Source organism: Diorhabda carinulata, chromosome 2 (assembly GCF_026250575.1).
Source record: "Diorhabda carinulata isolate Delta chromosome 2, icDioCari1.1, whole genome shotgun sequence".
In the NCBI taxonomy this organism is placed as follows: Eukaryota; Metazoa; Arthropoda; class Insecta; order Coleoptera; family Chrysomelidae; genus Diorhabda; species Diorhabda carinulata.
Genome location: NC_079461.1, coordinates 11080888 through 11103873, shown reverse-complemented (window position 1 = coordinate 11103873; position 22986 = coordinate 11080888). Strand labels below are relative to the sequence as shown.

At 31.1% G+C, this 22986-nt stretch overlaps 2 protein-coding genes across 4 annotated transcripts in view; both read right to left on the bottom strand.

The window, feature by feature from the left end:
- Positions 1-22986, bottom strand: part of LOC130903512 (limbic system-associated membrane protein-like) — a 1047744-nt gene that overhangs the window by 466230 nt on the left and 558528 nt on the right. The gene's annotated exons all lie outside the window — the stretch shown is intronic.
- On the bottom strand, positions 12423-21386 carry LOC130903513 (uncharacterized). 3 transcript variants are annotated; one of them, XM_057815655.1, is made up of 3 exons: positions 21283-21386; positions 18693-19523; positions 12423-13616 (listed from the first exon to the last, which is right to left on the bottom strand). In XM_057815655.1, exons 1-3 carry the CDS (start codon positions 21317-21319, stop codon positions 13144-13146), a joined length of 1341 nt encoding a protein of 446 aa, XP_057671638.1. In that variant the 5' UTR covers positions 21320-21386; the 3' UTR covers positions 12423-13143. The 3 variants fall into 3 exon arrangements, with proteins under 3 accessions (XP_057671638.1, XP_057671640.1, XP_057671639.1); XM_057815657.1 differs by lacking the exon at positions 12423-13616 and adding an exon at positions 15230-15386 and having other exon boundaries at positions 21283-21368; XM_057815656.1 differs by lacking the exon at positions 12423-13616 and adding an exon at positions 16378-16634 and having other exon boundaries at positions 21283-21368.

Genomic DNA, 22986 nt, shown 5'->3' with positions numbered 1-22986 from the left:
TTTTGAGATAGACAAATAAAAACAAATAATTATGATTGGATATGGCTTCATTGTTTCTCAAAATATTCTTCATTGAGATCAACTAATTTTTGCATGCGTTTGATCCAATTGTCGAAGCATTTTTTCCATTCCGATTGAGGTACCTCTAAAACATGTGATTTGATTGCATCAATCACTTCCTTAGGCGTAGAAAAGCGTTGATTTTGCAACTAACTGTTGAAATGCAGGAATAAAGAGGTGCCAAAGAACGGCGTATGATCCATCAATTCAATGGTTTGACTATTCAAAAACGTTTTTGTTTGAACTGATATGTGAAAGCTCGCATTGTTGTTGTGGAGATTGATTCATCCCTGATACGTTAATGGAACGGTGGCGACATATTAAGTTATTTCAAAAAACCAGGCGACTATTTACTTCCAAGTGTTTTGTGCGCGAACTATTTTTGTTGGATTTCGCTTGCTTTAAAAGATCCATACAGTCGATTGTTGTTTAGTTTCGGGTTCATATACATAGATTCATCAATCGACGTCCTTTGATGCAGAGTGATTAAATTTTTTCAGCATTTTTCTATACCAATCGGAACGACCTTTTGAGTCATATTATGCGACGAATTTTTTTAAGAGCCTAATGATAATGTAATAATGAACTAATGCCCAAATATACCTCAACTCACGGTTTGTCACATGATGATATGGCAATTTCATTTCACGCACAGCACCGATTTTTTCTGCCTCAATAAAGGCTCTTCGCGAAATTCATCCTGTAGCGAAGTACGACCACGATTTAGTTCGAAAAATAAGGTGGCTCGAGATGGTTCCCCATTACCAAAAGTTGAATCAAGTTGATCGGTACACTGCTGTTGGTGTAAGCCACGTAGAAAATCATAGAAAATTATTTCTGACCAAGATAAATGTTCCAAGTCTATCTTCAAACTACTCAAATGGCACTCATATGACAAAATGTTCTAAGTACGTTCACTATATAAAAATGTTACACTTTATGATTGCATTATCAGATTTGACATATTCACATCAGTATTGCCATATATTAAAACTTGAGTAGTAGCCCTCGTGTATCCATTATACTCTGTATCATTTCCAAAACTTTTCCAAGAAATGTTGTAAGCTCATGTTTGGATTTGACTCGGTAGAAGAGCCTTGCTTCAAAGGCAGCAACGTCGAAGGGTTCTTTGGAAAGTCACATTTACACTACGCTAGTGTGAACTCGACCAAGGGAACTACAACGGGATTACCTAGGGCAATTACCAACTACGGCATATTCTACAGAAAAAGAACTACCATTAGATTATTTTTCTTGAGATTATCATTCCAGATTGAATTTCCGACGCTTTCATAAATTCGTGTTGAGATAAGTCCATGTGTTTTCCAATTTTGTCCCTTTTTTCAATAACGGATCTTCTACAAGTGTGACACGAATATTTGTATATATAACTCAAAAGGACTTAATAGGTACATTATCGAAATATTTCACTCCACTAAAATCCAAAATACCCAAAAACAGAAGAAGTAACATAATATATCAAGAACCTTGTGAAAATTATAACGTTGTTTATATACGACAAACATCTTAATATTTAGAAAATATCATAAAGGCCATCCAAAATCACAAGTTATAGGAGAAAGGTCCTTTTTTATCTAGTATAATCCACGAAGAAAATAAATATGAATAAAAAAAATAAACTTGAGTAAATCAACTACAATAAATGTTACTTATAACGGAGAGTGAATATTTAAAGAGTAGAATTCAACAACAAAAAAATTAATAAAAATAAAACACAATCATTAATTTCAGCATACATCGCACTCATTTTGTGATTACAAATGTTCTAACAATGTCAACAGTTTGTAATAAAATAATCAGAAATGATATAGGTACATGAAAAAATCTCATAAACATATTGTTAGATACCAAAGTGATGTGGGCAATCTGAGTCCTATTCAATGCTTCCTTTGAAGAGATATCGTTTCTACAGACGGGTAAACAAAACTATAGTAATGTTTTTGAATTATTAGTTGGTGATCAGAGGAAATAATTATGGAATTGAAAGCAACCGAGGTTGTTTTCAACCTCTGATCGACCATATCATTTTCAAGCATGTCGTGATAGTTGGTGTGCAGTAGTAGGCGACTGTAACTTAACTTGCAGTTACCGAAGCATTTCCATTTTTTTGAGGCAGAAAGTAAATTTTTTTTACTGTTGCAATGCTAATTGAGAAACTTCTATAGAATTAATTGTCACAGGTTCAATATGATGCACCTACAACGAAACGACAACAACAGGTGCAAACACACTTTCCAATGAAACCCATTAAATTAATCTTCGACAATCGTTGTTGTAATTAGTGTCTTGTGGCTCAAGAGGTAGTTTTCTTGTGAAGTTTATTGAGCTGGATAAGCAATTTGTGAAACATGGGGGATGCTGACTTCTCGAATAATCCAACGGCTACTATATTTCATTGAACATTGAACAATTATCGAACACTCATGTATACCTCCAACGTTTGAGGTATTACAAAGAACCAGATGTTATATTTAGAATGGTCTCTGATGTTTGTTGACACTTATCATATATCGGATTGAGTGTTCGAATCCTCAATTACATTCATATTATAGTTTTCAGTGATAACTTGATCTTAGATAACCATCATAAAGTTTTCTATTGTTGCAAATGAAGTTTCGCTAGTAAGCCATCTGTCAATAAGTCAATATGCGGCTGGTTGAAGTCTTGATGATGTCTACCGTGTAATGCCTTTTGCTTGCTCTTGCCGTTGATCTAGCTTCTCTAATAATCACTTGAATTCAGATTCTGACGAGGCAGGGTTGAGAGGTGAGTAATTCTCATCCAACTTGGATATAACCCGACGCAGAGTTGAAGTTTCTGATTTCCTGTAAGGTTAACAAGGTCAATTAAGCCTTTACTATCCTCTATTTGGAGTAATTTTATACTAATAGTAGATGACTTAGGATCGTGTTTGTTGTTCTTTGTTATCATTGTTCGTGTTAATCTCTGAATATCCTCTAGCTCTGTTTTAACCCATGATGATACTGGAGTCTAGCTTTCGCCTACTTGTGGTCCAATAAAACAGTATGTTATGTAGGGACTTACACTCAGAGAGTCCAAACTACAAATGTATATCAGTGGAGAATTGAAGTGTTATATCGAGAAGGTGATTGATTTGACGTTAAGTTGTTCTTGGCACCCTTGGTGATCTCTTCTGCAAATTTTCTGTTCTTGTGCTAGATGTTATTTTTCTCAACATGCTCATAAATTCTGCTATAAAGCTATAAGTATCAATTATAAAATGGGAAGGCACGTAATAAATTTCTACTGAGTGGGGTCATTATTATTATTATTATTAAATATGTACAGGTGTAAACTCAGCTATGATATCGCCAATCACATAATAAAATCTTTTCTGAGTAGAGTTCAATAAAATTTCATGCAAATGTTATTTTTGATGTAAATCTTTCTCATTACCAAATAATCAACTTCTATAATTTCTTTTTTTTTTGAGTGTAACATTAATGATATCGATTATATATAGAATATCATCAGAATAAAAATAATTTTATCAAAAAAATTTTTTTTTAACCAAATTCATTGAGAAGGGATATGGGATCTTGAGCTTAGAATATTCTGTACTAACACAATTGTCTGAAAACCCTGTTGTTAGAAAATCACAATGAGAAAGTCCTCAATGTACGTGAAGGCCTCTTTCAAACAAAGTCTTGCTTCGTTGTCGACGCCGTTGCCTTCCTAGTTCACGGTTATCACGGTGATGTCGATGTCGAGTTAATGACATGCTTTACTCTCGAGATCAACCACATGGTTTAAAGTATCTCACTAGATATGAATAGACAGTTTAGTTCCGGTATTTAGCCGTTATACAAAGCAATTTAAATAGTTTTCATATACTTTGTTGATATAAAATAATTTTTTCAATTTATTTGTTAAAAAATAAATGTTCTGTTAGAAAAACAATATAGGTAACTTAAGTTTTACGTATAAACTCGTTTATCTAATCCATATGTATTTGCGTCCTTCTTTCATTGTTGTTATTTAAAATCATAGAATAGATTCTCTGCCGGTAATTCGTTACATGAAAAAATTGGTTCGTTACTTAACACTATTGTTCATGACATTTAGAATTCTTCATTCACTTCAATGACCGAAGCTTTGTGAATAGTGAATGTACAATTAATTTACAATACGTTGCATTTGGGTCTATTTAAATGTGAACTAATAATTAATTGGATTTTAATTTTCTCGAAATTGAAAATTATCAAAACAAGCATATACTCGTACGCTAGACATTTAATTACAGGGACTACGAAGGAAAGTTACATCTGTAGACCTTATCCATATTATTTCGAAAATTTGCAATTGTAAGAAGGCAGGCTTAATCTAATGACTTTCAAATCTTCTACGGAAAAATATTTTTGTTCATACTCAAACATATATTTTGATCCTGCTTAGACTGCTTAGATATAGTCCAAAACTGCCAGGGCTCCTAGAAGCACATGTAGCTTCACAGGGATCTTGCAAGCAACTTGTGACAGTTTAGTTTTCAAACCAACATTTATGCTCATGTATATTTCAAGTCGCTTCAAAGGAGTGTGAGTAAACATCTGATAAGGAATGTCAGCGACTAATTTCAAGTTTTATATCCTCTAAACTATTTGTGAAGGCTAACAGTTTTCTTTTCTATTATTTTCACTCACACACTTTTCCTTGTTTGCGCTCTGCTTCTATTTCATTATCTTTTAGACTATTAACCTACATACTATTTTTCACCCGTACTATTATTTTTGAAATTGGAAACTGAGGAAAAGGAAATTTCATTTATCTTTATAGGTTTCATAATGAAATGCTCAATAAAGTCTATTTATCGATTTGATGATATATGTGTAGAAGCTAAAATCGATTGTTTTGGTCTACCTCTTATTTTCATGACCCTCGGACATTCAAGTGTCACTAATTGAAATAAAATCACTCACTTCACTACCTCCAAAAAAATCTGAGAAGACTAAAAAACACATCTAACAAACCATAAGAAGAACCTTTGGAAATTGAACATAATGTTCAACTATGTTAAAGTAATTAGAAACTTTGTATAAACGCAGAGAAATGGACTGCGCAGAATCCAGTATGCGACATCAAAAATTTTAACCTCATGTCCTCGATTGTAGCATTTTCTAGAAGACATCTCAACTTTTGGGAACCTAAAGGAATTGTTCCAGTTAAAGTAAATACAGCAGAAGATAACGGACATTAGAGCTTTTTGGAAACAAAAAACCCTGGTTCTGGTGAGTAGATCAATTATTAGTTAATTACAGATCCTAACCCAGAACGACATTTAGACCACAGTAAATTTTCGATAAAGTTTCTAATTAAAAACATGATCTACAAGAAATTTTGAGTTTTGCTACTTTTTTGCGTCAATTCTAATATGATAGATAGAAAGTATAAAAACCGCAAATCTCATAACATATATACATACTTTAATATCGTCATGTGAATAAATAGAAGGCAACCATAAGAGGGAATAAAAAATAATTTTCAATGTTCAAAAAAAACATAGACAATTTAGCAGCCAGTCAGCTGATCACAATTACCCATGGTCTGTCTATCAGGGTAGCATATGAAAGGACCCCATTAACTTAATCAGTTTCCTAACAACGATGAATGTGATGCGGGTTAGTTCCGGAAAATTTAGATCATGACTTGGTTAACCCGATCATAGTTTCCGAAAAATCCTAGTGTATCATTGTATTTGCGTCAAAGCATTTGACCAAATTTTTTTCAGGCTCTCATTATTTTGCTCGTTTTCATTGTTTTGTGTTACCCCGTTTGAAATAATTTGAATGCTTGGTAGGGTAATATTCAAATTCGGGAAACACTTTGATTGCAAGGAGATTCTTCATTGTATATAAAACTATTTGACATTGCTTGAAAATAATAAATGTATATGTCTTTTTACTTCGAATCAAAATCTTTTAAATGCTAACTGTATTTCATTGAAACTTTTTTGACTAGTTTTTAAATATAAGAAGTGAATAACTACTACAGCAATAATACATGAAGTAATATTTATGTATAAACATGCATCTAAAGGAATATACGTATATGTTGCAATTTTAAGCACTAAAAAGCTAATTGCTATAATAACTGACATCAGCATCTTAATTTTCATAGGAAATATTTCAGCAATAAATATTGATGATATTGGTCCAGCGCCCAAGGTATATGAAGTCACAAATAATATAGGAGTCGCAGAATAAAAAGAAGGTTACACAAAAATATAACAAACTGGCTACCATACCACCGAAGGATATCATGAGACATATTTTTCTTTCGATACGGTCTACTGCAAACGCACATACTTAAGAAGACAGAAAGCCTGTACTACCTAAAAGTAAATCAAAGTTTTGTTAGAAAAATTTATTATTTAGTTCAGTAATGACTTTCTGTGATCTTCTTGCAATCTTGCTTTAGAACTAAAAGAATTCACTATGTGGGTATGAGGCATTTTTATATTGCCTCTCGTAGTGGAATATTTTACTAATTTAAGAATATTGCTTTGCTAGAGATCAACAATGAAACCTTATCCATAGGAGAAATGTTGGATGGATTTCATATGAAAATTTCATATCAAATTGGAAGGAAAAAATAATGGAAACAGACAGAAACACGACGATGGATGACTAACAAATATTTTGTAATTTTGTACTGCTTGCAAGCAGCTAAAGGAAGATACATATACATATAATATTATATATATATATATATAATTTGACATCAATTGGAGAGTTCAAAGAAAACTATAAGAGCTGGTAGTATCAAAAACTGGTGATATAAACTGGAAGACTATTAAAATAGGAAACCAGAGAACGTGGTTCAGCAGAGTTCATTGTAATAGTTTTGTAAATAGTGACTTCTGTATCTTTTTAAAAAGATCTCTGTACATTTGTCTGTTAAAATCACATTTCACACTATTATGACATGAGTCAAACATATAGCATTTTATCTCATTTAGAAGAATGAACTCGATGTCGTTACAACAAAATAAAATTTTTTGTACTGAATAGTAAAAATAAACTCTTATTACTAAAAAAATGGATTCAAGCGACTAAAATTCGTAGCCCTAGTAAGATTAGTCAACATTTTTCTAACATCCAATCCAGGTTTTGTCTAAACTAGACGTATGAATAAGTAAATGCCATGCTTCCATGGTATCGTTAGTTGAAACGTTGAAAAATCAGTAAATAACAGGTGGGATGAAATTCCGTAGGCTAGCATGAGAAAATTTTTTTTTCCATAGAAATAATGATTATAGCGGTGATACAATTTTTCATAACCATTTTAACGATTTGTCGATAGCCTCAGCATAGGCTTCAATTCCGGTAATAACCTCTTCATCGCTGGCAAATTCATGTTCAGCCAGCCATCTCTTGAGGTCTGAGAACAGGAATAAGTCGTAAGGACTTGATCTGGAGAATTTCTCAAATGGAACCATTCTTCCCGATTCCGTCATTCAAACGCCTCAATAACCCTACGTAGTAGTCACTGTATGATTTTTTAAAATAGTTGATGAATATTATACCATGCGCCTCTCAAAATACTACTGCCATAATGTTGTCAGTCGACTTTTGCATCTTTCCAGGTGGTTCTTCACGTGCTGTCCACTTATCTGACTATCGATTGGACTATGGTGTAAAATGATAGAGCGATGTCACATATCGACTCAAAAATTCAACAGCTCCAAACACTGCTCAAAATCATTAATTTGTTGTTGTTTTTCGTCGACTGTGAGCACTCAATTTGATCAGAGCTGTCGTATACCTAAATATTCATTCATGATATGACCAACACACTTCTTTGGTATTACTATATACATAGTGTACATTAGTGATTTTTATTTGGATACAAAAACCATACAAAAAAGTAATAATAAATTTCCGCAATAAAAGTTAACAAACCAAAGGGTAATGGACATCATATTTATTATGTAACACGTGTATTGTATAGAAATCATCAACCACCAAGAACCTGTAGATGGTAGAGTTATTATCTAATTAACGAATAACAAAGTTTACAAAAACATGTCTCCAAACAATATAAGCAAAATAACCCTAGATCGCCATTAAGGAGAATATTAGATGATTTGACGAAGAGTGAATTTTGGAAAGGTCATATGTTGATGCTGAAAATCTTTGAACTATTATTCATTTTGAGTAGATTAGATAGCTAGTGAAGTAAACATGTGCATGTGTGTGCATGTGCAATATTTATAAAATATACATGAAAAAGCTATCTGCAGGATCGGTGCCGCGAAAGGTTAATACTGTGGGTGAGATATCAATCACACCTATAGGAAGATAGATAGATAAATAGAGAGGGAGAGGGATGAACATCACTTTTTTATTCTAGGCATTTTCAAAGAAAGAAGTATTTGTTTCGCAAATCATTAAAAGAGAGTAGTCCATTCGACTTTTGGTGATAAATGAAGTTGGAAGTATCGTTTTCAAAACAAGAGTAGATGTAATTCCAGCTTATAGCATGAAAAGCCTAGTTCCTAGATAATGCGAGATACATCTTTATACACATTTCTGAAGTACGCTACAAAGAAAATAATATAATGGGCTGAGAAAACATCACTGTTTCACACTGGTGAACTAACATGATATGAACTTCGTGAATAACCTGTGGGATCTTACTGAACTGGCACCAAAAAATTGATCACTACTAAAAGCCAGTAGATTGAATCTCCGGTCAGAGAATAGCATGACAACATGGACCTCTTAGAATATGGAAAAGGAAGATTCCAATCCATAAATGAAGGTTTCTTCAAAAAAAGCTTTATATTAATTCTAGACGCCACAATTCACTTATTACATTATCAAAATTTTCAGTTCTCAATAAGGGAAGTATTTGAAGAGATAAAGAGATTCTTAATGATATATTCTATGATATTATTTCAACATTGATTCTAGAATCAATCAGATATATCTTCAAGATATACCTAATTTATAAATGCTGCATGTCAAGGAAAATTATTTCATTGGTTAAAATCTCTTATCAGATACTTACCAATGCACCAAGTTATGTATATATCTAATGAAGATAATGCAGCGTGCTCTTCGATTAGGTAAATAGTAACAAGTGTACTCCACAAAAAGTCTGGAATATTATTAGACTAAGCATGATAATCATAGCTTTCAAAAGTCCGGATGATTTTAAACAAGTCATAACCTTGTCGTGATGTCTATGATTATCAATATCGATCTGTTTCATCGGTTTCCAATTGAGTATCATTATTAACGCTCCTAATTTCTATTGAAGCTATTTGTGCATTTGTTTTTCTTTCCTTTTCAATATTATATAACGGGCTTTCGATTGCAAGAAAACCGAATGTTGTTACTGTTAATAATAACGGAATCAAATACACTGAAAAGAGAATTTTTAGAAATGGTTCATATATATCATAAAAACAAGACAACTTTCAATAATAAAACAATAAAAAAACCTAAATAATCTAATTAAAATTTATAGTTCTATTCCATAAATTTTGATGCTATTAGGGATAATGCGAAAGATGGCAAAAACTTAATTTTGAGATGTGCTAACTAAGGAAAAATTAATTCTTTTTTGTTATAAAATATGTGGTAGGTGAGTATGGACCTCTTACATTGTATGTATTAACTTTAGCTACGATTAATGTCTATATATTCAGATATCGAATAATCTCATTGTATTACATTTTCTCAAAATCTAAAGTACTTCTATAATAGAAGGCTTTCATTAAATATAAATCATTGTATAATACAGAAGGCTTACTCAAATTTTTGTGAATATCTATGAAGAAAAAAGTTGTATAGTTTTTTATCTTTATTTCTATTCGTGACTTTGGGTTCCATTGGATCTATCCATTCAATCACGTTGAACGAACGAAATTCGCTTATTTCTGAATTTTAATTATCACCGCCAATAAACTTATAAGAGAATAGCTAATAGATTCTTGATGGAATATCAAATTCAAAATTAACTACATTATGCAACTTTTAACCTTTAAGACCTCTATTTATCTTATAACTGAAACCTTGATTCTAAAACAAAATTATGTCACCATAATAGTGGATCATAATAATATATATATATATAAACAATTATGTAGATATAAGACACAAGATATTTTGAGATATAATATAATACAAAATAATTAACAAATAATTCGAAATATTTAGCAGCTACTACGCGACGACAACTTTTTGTTTGCCCGTTAATCTGATGATCGTGCAAGGCCCATGGACTCGGGAAATTCGTATTATGTGATTGACCGACAGGTTGTGAATACCGTGGATACCATGGGGTGTAGAATTAATGTAATTTTTCAATTTCATACACACTAGGATTGTATAGAAGGTGTTTCGTATAAGAATGAAACGGAATCAAGCATTCAAAATTTGTAAACCCATGTAAAATCATCAAACCTCTTGCTCACAACCAATACAGGTTTTGTTTAAACTAGATGCATGAATCAATAATGTACTTGGTAGATTTGCACTACGTTCGTTAGTTGAAACGTTGAAAAGTCAGTAACAAACTTCAGTGGTGCAAAATTTCCATCCAGCTAGCATGCTCTTGTCTAAGTCTAAACAGGAAAAGAGATGATCACTGCTAGGCGACAATAGACTGAATCTTTTATTAGAGAATGGAAGGACATCATGGTACTCAAACAACATAAGTCTGGATAAGGAGCATGGTCCGACTAGAAGCTGTGATCTAAGTGAAAGGCGACAGTACTGAATATTAATAACCGTTTTATTAGATTTGTGTTATTTTATATCTCACTATTATATAACTAGAAAATATTCACGAGTGCTATAACCAATTACTCTATCAGCTAAGCTTGAAAATACAAAAAGCTAAATACGGCCTCTAAAAATTTGGGCATCTACCATTGATTAAAATGAGGTAATCAATATACAATCGATCATACACATGCTTCCAATAAACCAACCTTATAGATATTCTATTCATTATACAGATAATAAAAGAACAACTTCAATCAGGAGAGTAGAAAATTTTCAGTTATTATTACGCTCTAGTATTGATGAACCTAATTTTCTCAATAAAATATTATATATAGATGATTATAGGTTCCCAAGAAAACGTATTGTATATTTACTATTGTAGAAATGAAGATTCAAATTCACAAATGGAGAAGAAGAGAGGCCACAAAATTTTCTATCAATTAATCGTTTGAACTTCAAGGTTTCAAGGTTGCATTTTATCATCATACATTTTGTTTGTCACTTAAAGTAATATTACTGGTTTCGCAATATGTAGAGGTTCTTTCGGATAACTGCTGAATGATAATTTGAAAAATTTATAGACATCAACAAGGAAACAAGTTGTACAAAAAATATCACACCAATTTGATGTGAGGGAATGATTTCCAAATGGACAATGGGTCTGTGATCATTGGCTACATTTGGGCGCTATCAGCCCTTGAATTTGAAATTGTTTTTTTATTCAATTTGTTAATTAGATTCTGATTATTTTCGTCAAATTAATATAAAAAGAATGATAAATGTGCAACAAAATCTACATACATAAAAACTGTAGTTTCGCAAAACTTTCTCTTATATCCAAAGTCTTTTACTGCCGTTGTCATAGTTGTGTTCCTTTAACCATAAGTGTCTTCTGTGGGGAACGTGAAAGTCAATTTATAGGAGCAGCATTTCCTGTACCTGTACATTTATTTGAATATACTTGAGGTATTTTCGACCATCATTATATTTGTGTTAGACATCTAGAGAGCATCTCTCGATTATCTATCTAATGATATTCAAAAATAATGAAAGAATTTTATGGATTTCCGCGCTGTTAGAGCTTAAGCGACGAATTGGAATGCTCCACATTTGAAGATATCAGTTTCTAGCCTAATTAGTTTTTTTTATTTTCAGAACCTATGATCATTTCTATTTATTAATAAAAATCTATAATTGAGCGCAGAGACATAATTTGATCATGCTTTGATACTATCGAGCTCAAAAAACTATTGTAATGAGTCACATTCACTTCCAGTATCGGTATGTCTCAAAATATGAGTACAAGAATACTTACTGACCATTCTAAAACTCGTTCCAAATTTTTAAATAGAAAAACATTAACTTTAGCTACGATTAATGTCTATATATTCTTAAGATATATATTAATACTAGAATCTCATTGTTTCGCGTATTTTCAATCTCTGAAGTACTTCTATATTATACAAGGCTTGATAAATTTTTTGTAAATATCTATGAATAGAAAGCATGTATAATTTTTTATCTTCAACTCAATTCGTTTGAATAGGAAAACAGATGTTGAGATACACTTTTCAATAACAGTATTCGTTTTACAATAAAAAATCTATATTTGTAAAAATTTTAACATTTCACACATATTTAAACTGTCAGTAACTATAATGTTTCTTTCGATTAACTGCTGTATGATATAAGTCAATATTTGAAAAATCATGAGCGCCCTTAAATAAGGCAACAAACTGTACTATAAATATCACATTAATTTGATGTGTGGAAATAGATTAAAACAATATTTTTTTGCTTTTGTATGAAGATATTTCATATCATGGTATTCACACCATTTGAGATATGAAAAATAATCGTCTACCACATATTACCGACACCAAAATAAATTGACTAAGTTTGTCCAAAATATATTTGTAGTGGCTTCATTTAGGCGCTATGAACCCTCGAATTTGAAATTATTTCTTTGTTATTATATTATTATATATATGAACTAATGCACAGGCTAAAATAGGCCAAATACTGAAAAATAATTAACAGTTTATAGACCCTATTATGATGCAGTCCTAAATTGTAGTGATATGTATTTTCCATGGGTCTTCTAAGTTTTTGGGATACAGTATAGAGAAGAGCAAAGTTTTCAACAAAAGTAAATTCAATTTACTTTTGTTGAAAACTTTGCTATACGGGTGATCTAAAGATTAACTCACAATGTACCCTTGGACTTATGGAAATGCATCATGTTTTAAATAGACCACCAAATATATCTTAATAATAATGGAAAACAAATCGTTATCAAATCAGCAAATCAGAATCTTTTTAATGCTAACTGTATTTCATCGAAAGTTTTTTTACTGGTTTCTAAATACAAAAAGTGATTAACTATAAGAGCAATAAAACAAGAAATAATATTTATACATAAGCAAATATCTAACGAAATGTACCGCAAAACTCCTTTATACATTGCAATTTGTAACGCTGCAAATATATATGCAATAACAGCTGACATCAGCATTTTAGTTTTCAACGAAAATATTTCAGTAATGAATATTGATGGTATTGGTCCAGCGCCGAAGTTATATGAACCCATAAATAATATAAGAAAAAAAACATACAAGAAAGGACTCTTACTAATTACGTTATTTGACAACAAAGCTTTTATTACAAAAAAATATACTAAACTGACTGCCATTCCAGCGAATGATATAAAGAGACATATTTTTCTTCCGAGACGGTCTACTGCAAACGCACATACTAAAGAAGATAGAAAGACTGCACCACCTAAAAGTAAATTATAGTTAACTTAGAATTACTTCACTATTTAATTCACTTAATATTACAAGGATCATTCTTAGTATCATCAATTCGATATCCTATTTTAGTTTTTAAAGATGGTGAAGAATTGATAATTAAAGTTACGTATTCAAGCATAAATTCACTGTCTCTTAACTGGATTGAAAGTCATGATAGGATGAAATTGTTACATTTTGGTATTAGGTGTATTTGCTATTAATTTGACGGTGGAAAATTCAGTGACGCTGACAACAAAGAAAAGAAGAAAAAGTTCAACAGTAATTTAGATAAAACTATAAAAACTGAAAACAAACGCTGCATAAAAATATGACATAATGCGAATTGGGAGTAATATCACTTGGAAGAACAAGCAAACTTGATGGAAATCCCGAAGATAAAGAAAACTAACTGTACAATTTTTGAGCAGTAACCTCTCTAGTTTGCATCAAATTTGGTATTTGGATTCAAAAGTGATTTGATTATAAGATTGTCATAATAAAATTTCGCAGTATTATTTATTGCGTTACTCGGCTTTTGCAATATCCGTGTCCGATAATTTGAAGTAATATTGAATTGTAAGGAACCAGGGAAGTGAAACTTTTCAATCTGGAAATAAATCATATGAGCTTCCTCCATCAAAATACTAATAATATTTGGAATCAATTTCCATTTTCCACCCAATTGAATATTCTATGCCTGTTTCTGAGATAAAAATATGTAGGTGTTAGAAAAACTTAGATCATATAATCAGACTTTCTAGAATTAAACATGACACAAATGAACTCTTCTTACTAATAGGTGCCCAAAATATATTGTAGTCTCTCAAAGTTATAGAATGAATAGAAATTTTTCTATATTATAGCACAACATTGCATGATGAAATGTCTTTTTCTCGAGAGATACTTCTTCTTTTCCATGGTGATTTATTCTGTGGTGGTCATCATTGGAAGTCGTCCTTAGAATGTTATGCCCAGATATTTAACTACAGAATTGGCCTTAATGAACAATATCTGTAATTCTGATTGTGGTAGTTCAGCAGTAGTTCATATTCTTTTGACTTTTTATAGAGATTATTTAGACAAGAACCAGTTTTTCGGAGAAAAACCATGAATATGGTAATTCTTCCTGTTACTATACACTGTAAATTGATTTATTTTTGATTGTTTTGCTTACCAATATACAAAGTGTCTTTGTGTTGATGTTAACCTTTTGGAAACTGATAAAAGACACCATTTTAAATTTGTTCAGTTATAATAACACTCGTGCGAAGTTTCATGACAACTTTGGGAGGTTCTAATAGTATTTCACTTTTTATATAACAGTGACACAAGCTCTATTATTCGAAGTCGTGATAAAATTGTGATAGAATGATAAATTCACAAATTATGTCTATAAGGTTATGAAAGGTCGAAATTACATGAGCATCACTTGAATCCTCTAGTTTCAACTTAAAAAACTTAAACTCTTTAGGAATATTATATCACACACGCCACCAAGTTGTGAGTTTTTCGTAACCCATTACGAACGAAATGAAAAAGTTTGAAATTTCTCAATTGTTTATTACGCTCACGTAACGCATTATACTTTTTCTACGACTACCTATATGAGTTAAACAAATAGCAGGATACAATAGTTTCTGCAAATACTGCCATAAATTTTATTTCTATAATTGTGAGAGAACCAGATTTATTTTAAAAGAAATTGTTAATGTGTTGTCGACATTTAGGAGCATCTCTTTTTTATCCAAAATTTATCCTCCTAAAAGGTTTAATGTTTTTTATAAATATATGTGAAAAATCAAATAGTCGTACGTAGATGAAAGTTTTATTTACGTTTGTTTTAATCCCGAAATTTAATTTTTCTTATCAAATAACACGAGTATGTTATGAGATGTCACTATAATATATTAACAGATGTGACCACGGGCATGCGACAATTGAATTTTGATATTTACTGACATGAGCGTGCAAAAATATTTTTACGTTCATGAAATAAACACAACTTTATTTAACTATATTTATTGGAAAAAGTGGATCTTTATTGCACTAGTTCAATAAATATTTTTTTAAACTCATATGTCATTATAGTAAAGAATTTTATGATCAAAACATTCGAATGAATGGAATATTTAGTCCTTTTTATGTGAAATTGTAATAAATTGTAATAAACACAAACGTAAGTGCTTCAAACATACCCGATCATTACTACTATGATTTGGATAATGCAACTCTGCAGTTCATGAACGTAGAAAAATATTGTATGAAACTCGTATAAAAAGTGTCTATTGCACTCGACATATTCTCAAACTCGGCCTAACGGCCTCAATAGTCACGTGCAATACCCACCCACTTTTTTGCATGAATAACTATTTTTCTGTGACTGAAAAAATGTTTAACATTTTATATCTGTTCAAAGATAACTTGTCACACAAGATAAATGTCACTTTTCATAAAATGACTATTTCTCCGGTATAAAAATAAGTAGTTTTTTCGTCGATATTGTATAAACACCTAGGCAAAAGTAGATATTTAATGTTAGAATAATTAATTATACAGTTGAAATTGAAGTTCAAGGTGAAGAAAATTAGCTACAGTTTCGGGAACCTTATAAAGTTGGTTTTTACCCTCAACACGATTGATACATTGTCCTTTAAGATATGCATAAAAAAGGCAGCGATCCTTTGCTGCTGCTGAACAAAAAGCTAGGTCCATTCGATAAAATTCAACATATTTTTCAATATCTACAATACTCCTGTTCATATCATTCTTTATTTTTTTAAGTTTCACAATCAATAACGTTCCCGATTTCGAAAATTTGACAAGCTGCTGAAATCCATTGAATACACATCGGAAGCATTATTTAATAAAGCACTTTTTCATGTAGTCGTAAAATTCACAGCTTTCTTGGGATTGTAACCGTTCTCATTTTCACTTTTACTTGAGTAATTTGACCACATTGTTGTTGGCTCATGTTGTTGTGTGAACAATAAGCTCATAACCCAGTCTCCTAGAAAGAGCTACATGTATTTTTTATCTTCCATTTCATGAATCTTGAATACACGAGTCAAAAAGAGCTTGGAATCTGACATTTTTTACTTTATAATATTGACAATAATTTCTGAACCACTACCAAGTTCACAATCATTAAATAAAATTAGATTGACAGCTATTTGATTTATTTAAAAGTTTCCTTAGAAACGCAGATCTAATTATCCCTATAAGTACAACGTACCCTTCTAATTTCAAAATTCAAATTTCAGATCGATAATTTCCTGACTTGAATATTGAAATATTTGGATCTTAAATCATTTTGCTCATCAGAGAAAAAATTGTATATTATAGACGGGAAAAAAACTAGTTTTTAGCCTTTCGGTTTACAGCCTCAAGCGCGAGTACCTACTTTTTTGCCTTGTATAATATGATGAGCGTACTTTAGATTTTGCCTTGGATCTTCCCAAGTCTAAGAAATCTATAGCATTTCGCGCAGCATCATCAGATTCTACCAAGATCAAGTCTGATAAAGCTGATGTGCTTGTCTCTTCGAAAGAGGTTTGTTCAATACCATCAACCTCTTCCAATTATGGTGCAAACTATAATATAAGGAACCGCAAACCTAGTTTAATAACATTTAGTCTATACAAGGAAACCTTGGAAGAATCAATCATAAAGAAACTAAAAAAACAAAAATGAGACACCAAAGCCCAAAAGGAACAGCGGATGAAAAGTCCAGGATTAAAAGTTCCAAAAAGGCTGAAATAATATCAAGCAGCTCAGATTCAGAAGATTCCATACATTATGACGACTCGACTGATGAAGAGGGTGACAATGATGCTGAATATTTGTTTTGTCTGGGAAAATTTTTCGAAGACACTCTAGATGAATAGTGGGCTAGATGTACTGCAAGTTTTATGTGGGACAACGAGGAATGCGACGAGGTAGAAGGAACACAATTTGTTTGCCATAGGTGCGAGAAAAATCAAGTAAAAAAATTTTCTTTTTGATTAGATTTTAGTATTGTAACAGTTTAATACCTTATATTTGTTAATTTTAGGAGAATAATAACAATAATTTTATTATGTTCCTTTCCTTATTTTTCTATTCTCTGGTTTCCTAATATGATACGGTATTTTATTAGCAGCTCACACCATCTCATGTAAGGAGACCAGTGTTGAGTTATTATTTTAGTTTTTATTGCTTTGAAGAAATAATTATTATTCCAAATAAAGTAAAATATAGACACAGCGGACTGTCGTTTCCATCTAAAAATATTTAAGGAAATTGAATTATTACCCCTTTCTTTAACAAAACAAAAAGGTTCCTCATATTATGTGCCTTTCTCCGATAATTTACATATATTGAGGGAGAAAAAAAATCCCGATACCACTGTGTCTAAAGCACTCCCTTAACCACGACGACTCTTAATTTCGTTGTAATAATCAACCAGTTGTCAGAAAACACGTTTCACAAACATTCTTAAGTCACTCATTTATCCGTATCAAAACATTATTATCAAGAAAAATGAATAGATTTTCCGTTAAACCTAAATAGAAACAAAAATTATTTAGAACTACGCAAAACGACTTAAATTTTTTTTTAGAATGATGGTTGCCCATAACGTGGCCTGATAGATGTTCAAAAATGTATCCTCTTTGAAGAAGAAATATGTGATCTATGACGAAAAAATCCAACCTTATTAGAAAAATAAAGGCTGCATTCGAGCAGAAATGAACAGATGGCAGAAGTATACTTATGTTAGAAACAAGGATTCATATTTTGATGTTGAAAGAAAAATGTATTTGCTGGCTACTTTGAAACGCAATCATTTGAACTGTTTCATATCATAATATTGATAGTAACCCTCAATTAAACTGCATGAAATTTTAAGGTTTTATGAAAAATATTTCATTCCATACTAATCACAAAGAATGCAGAAATATTGAAAATGTATTTTATCATTTCCTTAAAGATTTGTATGAAAATATATTTGATTCAAGCATTACAATATATCTGATTCGATTCAAGAGAAAGAAACTGTAACTATAGAAATTCCTGATCAAATACTTACCAATCAACCAACTCAGATAAATTTTCAGTGATGATGATACATCGAGGAAAACAGATACGTAAATTGTTAACAAATGTCCTCCACACAAAGCCTGTAATATGATTAGACTAATCATGATCACCACGCCTTTCACGAATGCTTTGGATTTCAAACAAGTCATAATCTTCTCGTTATGTCTCCGATTGTCAATTCTGTCCTCAGTTGTATTTTGTAAGTCATCGAGTTTCAATTGGGTATCATCATGAATGCTCCTCATATCTGTTGAAGCTATTTGTGCACTTCTATCTCTTCCTTTTCTAATAAAGTACAACGGACTCTCGTTAGCCAGAAAACCGAATGCTATGATTGTTAACAAGCTCAATAAAATCGACATGTAGTTAATTACGTCCAAAATAAGGTCAGTATCTACATATAGTATGACATTTCCTATCATAACATCTGCTAATATAAATATAGACTGTGATAAGGAAATGAACATTCCTCTTGAGAATGTTTCAGAGATCTCACTTATATAAATTGGTAAAACAGTATAAGCTCCTCCAAACGACATTCCCTTTGTAATTCCAACTACACATAACAGAGTATAATTTTTATAATATTTAATAAAAAGCCCAGTTTGGAAGGATACAATTAAAGTTAGAAATATCCCAATTAACGTTCTCTTTCTTCCGATGACTTCTGATAAAAAACAGAATAAAGTAACACCTAATATATTTCCAATAAATGATGTTGATGATAAAAATGTATCGCTTTTTATGAGGTCAATATTCATTATTACGTAGAGCGCGTAGAGCCGGTTTGCAAAGCTTAGAAGCAACTGAAGAATGTATCCTAAAAATAAAATGAGTTAAATGTATAACAGGTTATGAATTTGGTTACTATATGAGCATATTTATGCATTGGAACAAAACATACGGGGTGATCTTTTAAAGGAAAGTGACTGGAAAGTTGTCTTCCTATTACCATGTACATTATATCAATTTATGAGTTATCAATACCTCTAGACTGTCTTGTTATAGGAAACGCCATGCATAATTCCGATATCAACAATTCTTGCAGGTCCAATTAACGATCTAACTTATTTCATACATATTACAGGGTTGGTTATGAAATAAAACAAACCAAATATTCTTAAAGAGCCTACCTCAAAATTTTTATTCTATGAACATTATAACTCCAATTCTAAAAACTAATAACAAAGTTCATATTTCCAGGAAAAGAAAAACAATTACCAAACAAACATTACAGTGAATATTCAATGAAAGCAATTTATGATTTGATAGTATCCAGTTTTGTTTTGTTGAACTGAACCATTAAACTATGTTTGTAGTTAAAGATTTGTCTCTACAAAATACGATCCTGTAGAGTTTGTCAATCAGCTTATCTATTTTTTAAACAGTGTGTAATAAAAATTTAACAGGGTCAAATTCAGTGACCGGGTTTTTTACTCCATTACTCCTGGACGTCCTATTCATCTCAGCTGAAACACCTACACTTCAGGTGTACTAAGGAAAGCGTCATCTTGTTAGTAATGTGGTCAGAAGTTTGTTGAAATGGTAATTACAGCATTTATCAATAGTTCTAAATATCTATCATCATTTGTAGTACTCATTTAAATTACCTTCTATCAAAGAAGATTTGATAATGTGATTATTAATAATTTGCTCTACAAACATTATCATTTTTTTTTATTTATTTAGCCAATAATTTTTAGTATGTAATAGTTTGATTGTAGATTTTCACTTCATCTTGGAATTAAGGCATCGGAACAAGAAGTCTGGAGGATTAATGAAATTATATAAAATATTTTTTGGCCATCTTTTCTCTCACATCCTCTCCAAGTGTTCGAACTAAATCAACTGCTTCTGCTCTATATTTTCTGTAATTGTTTTTTTCAGGCTCATGTGCTCTTTTAAGGTGTCTTTCTGACCAAATCTAACCTTGATGTTCTATTTTTTTCTTCTTAAAGTGTTCATTTCCGTAGCAATTATTTTTAGATCCACAGTTTTTTTTTCCTAATCAAGTATTCCACAGTATTGCATTTACAAATTTAGTTATTGTTCTTGCTCTGTTCATCTAATGTGATAAGTACTGGTACATATTCAGAATATTAGAAAGATGAGAAGTTCTTCACAAAAAGTAATAAAGATTTAAGGATAATCTTGAACAGATTTAAATCTCAAAAATACAAGTCTAAGGTCGATCTCATATTTCTTCATATTGGCTCTTTGTGACCTTCAAGTTAAATCCAAGTAGTATATGGTGAGTATATGTGAAGACAGCTTGTACATCAATTTTATTGAGTTGCACTACAATTAATCATCGCATATTTTCATGTTCATGTTCATCAAATAATAACATTATTCCATTATCTTATACTTCCTAAATTACTATATTATTTTTATAGGGGGAGAACTTTATTTAGAATTGTTATCGAACCGAAGGTATGCTCCACTTTTTGTAAACATCTATGTAGAGAAAACTAGTTGTTTGCAGAACTTTTATCTTAATTGTAATTGACACTATTTTTGAGCCATTTCAAGGGTTAATACATGATTTCATTCTCTCATAAAATAATTATATTACTTACCGCTAAACACAGCGATAGCGAATTGAAATTTTCTCATTTTTTGGGAATGACTTCAAATGTAATTGTAAAATAATAACTGATTGATATATTATGGAATATAAAATAAAAAATAAACTTTATTATACAACCTTCAACCTTTAAGACCCCTGTCTATCTCATCACGGAGACCTTTAATCTTATAAAATTAATAAGATTATATCAATGAAACATAATTATATTACAAAGAGTAATACTTAGCTAATCACGTGGAAACTGCTAATTTAGATTGAATTAGTGTGATGAGAATTTCGAAATTTTTTTATTTTACTTCTGTGACAATAATACGTTATCATGAACTGATTATTCTAATTGAAAAATCGCAGTGCTTGATATTTTTCTAACCCAAAAGTGATTATCGAAGGTCGAGTATAAAAATAATAATAAACTTCTTTAATTTCTAATTTCTAACCTTTTTGTATGTCAATTCATCTAAATGTTCTTGATTTCAAGTCTCTTCTGTTTTATATTAATTAATATAAATACGCAAATTGTACCCTAAAATCAAGAACATTTAGATGGATTAAAATTTTAATATATAACTCCTAAGACTTTAACGATTTATTAAAATTGATCGAAGAGTTATGTGTTGATAATTCATCAATAATTTCCTATATAGTCCAGTCATTTTAGGCATTTTGATCCCTAATCTGCGGAAAAATTCCTAGTGAGCTAAATTTTTGTAAACACCTTTATTACGGGGTTGTAATGAAGATCCACTCGAGTTTCTGCCGGCTAAAAAGTTATAAAAGTCAAATGGTCATAAAAATCTGTTTTTTGCAAATATCTCGCGAACGTAAATAATCTTGTTGCTATCGAACTATCCTTGATGATTCGGTTATTGCCATCAATTTATTCAGTTTTTTGTATTCAAGACCACATGCCGATAAAACTTGACGCAATGTTACTAAACAGTATTATGTATAATTTGCTACCTTTTGCTGTATTATTTTTAATGTCCCAACCCTGTTCTCAAATTGTCTTACGTATAAAATCTTTAGTACATTTGTCAACTGATTTCAGTTTTTCTTTACATGTTTTTCGGTTTTATGAATGGTCCACAGCAACCCCTTTCGTGACTACTCGATAAATGGAAAATTTATTTACTCTAGTTAATTCAGCAATTCTTATTATGATTGCATTATCGGATTTCTGAATATTTTCCTTTTTTAAACATTCGAATATGTTGCTGTGTTTGTATATCTGAATCTTTATTATTAAATTCATACCTGTCTTTATTCTCACTACACTGTGCAATTTCATTATCTTCATCTGCCCATGGTTTAACTAACGCCATATTTCTATTAATTTAATTAATCTCACGAAGCCATGCCACTACTTATCGCTGGAATATTTCGAAGAAATTTTGTATATTGGTCTTCCGACAACTTCGGCCAATAGAAATGCATTTATGTTTTTTTATCGATTTTTTCATTGGTTTAGATGATAAGTCTTTGTGGAAGGACGGTTTATTAGATGTTTAGTGAATTTTATACGGGGAGTAAACATTATTTTTTAATTTGGTATGAATGCCGTGCGTATTCATGAAATATTCATTGTTCTTCGCATACTTGTCGGACTGTGTTTAGTTTATTTAAAAATTATTTCTTGAATATTGAACACGTTATTTTAGTTGCTCTCTGCTCTTAAACAGTTCTCAAATTGAGT

What these genes read in the sequence shown, in the direction of transcription:
- LOC130903513 (XM_057815655.1), bottom strand. Translation starts at nt 21,319, where the DNA reads ATGAGAAAATTTCAATTCGCTATCGCTGTGTTTAGCG. An exon ending in CGCTATCGCTGTGTTTAGCG is followed by an intron (nt 19,524 to 21,282) that starts GTAAGTAATATA and finishes TTTTATTTTTAG; the next exon opens with GATACATTCTTCAGTTGCTT. An exon ending in TTATCTGAGTTGGTTGATTG is followed by an intron (nt 13,617 to 18,692) that starts GTAAGTATTTGA and finishes ATTTACTTTTAG; the next exon opens with GTGGTGCAGTCTTTCTATCT.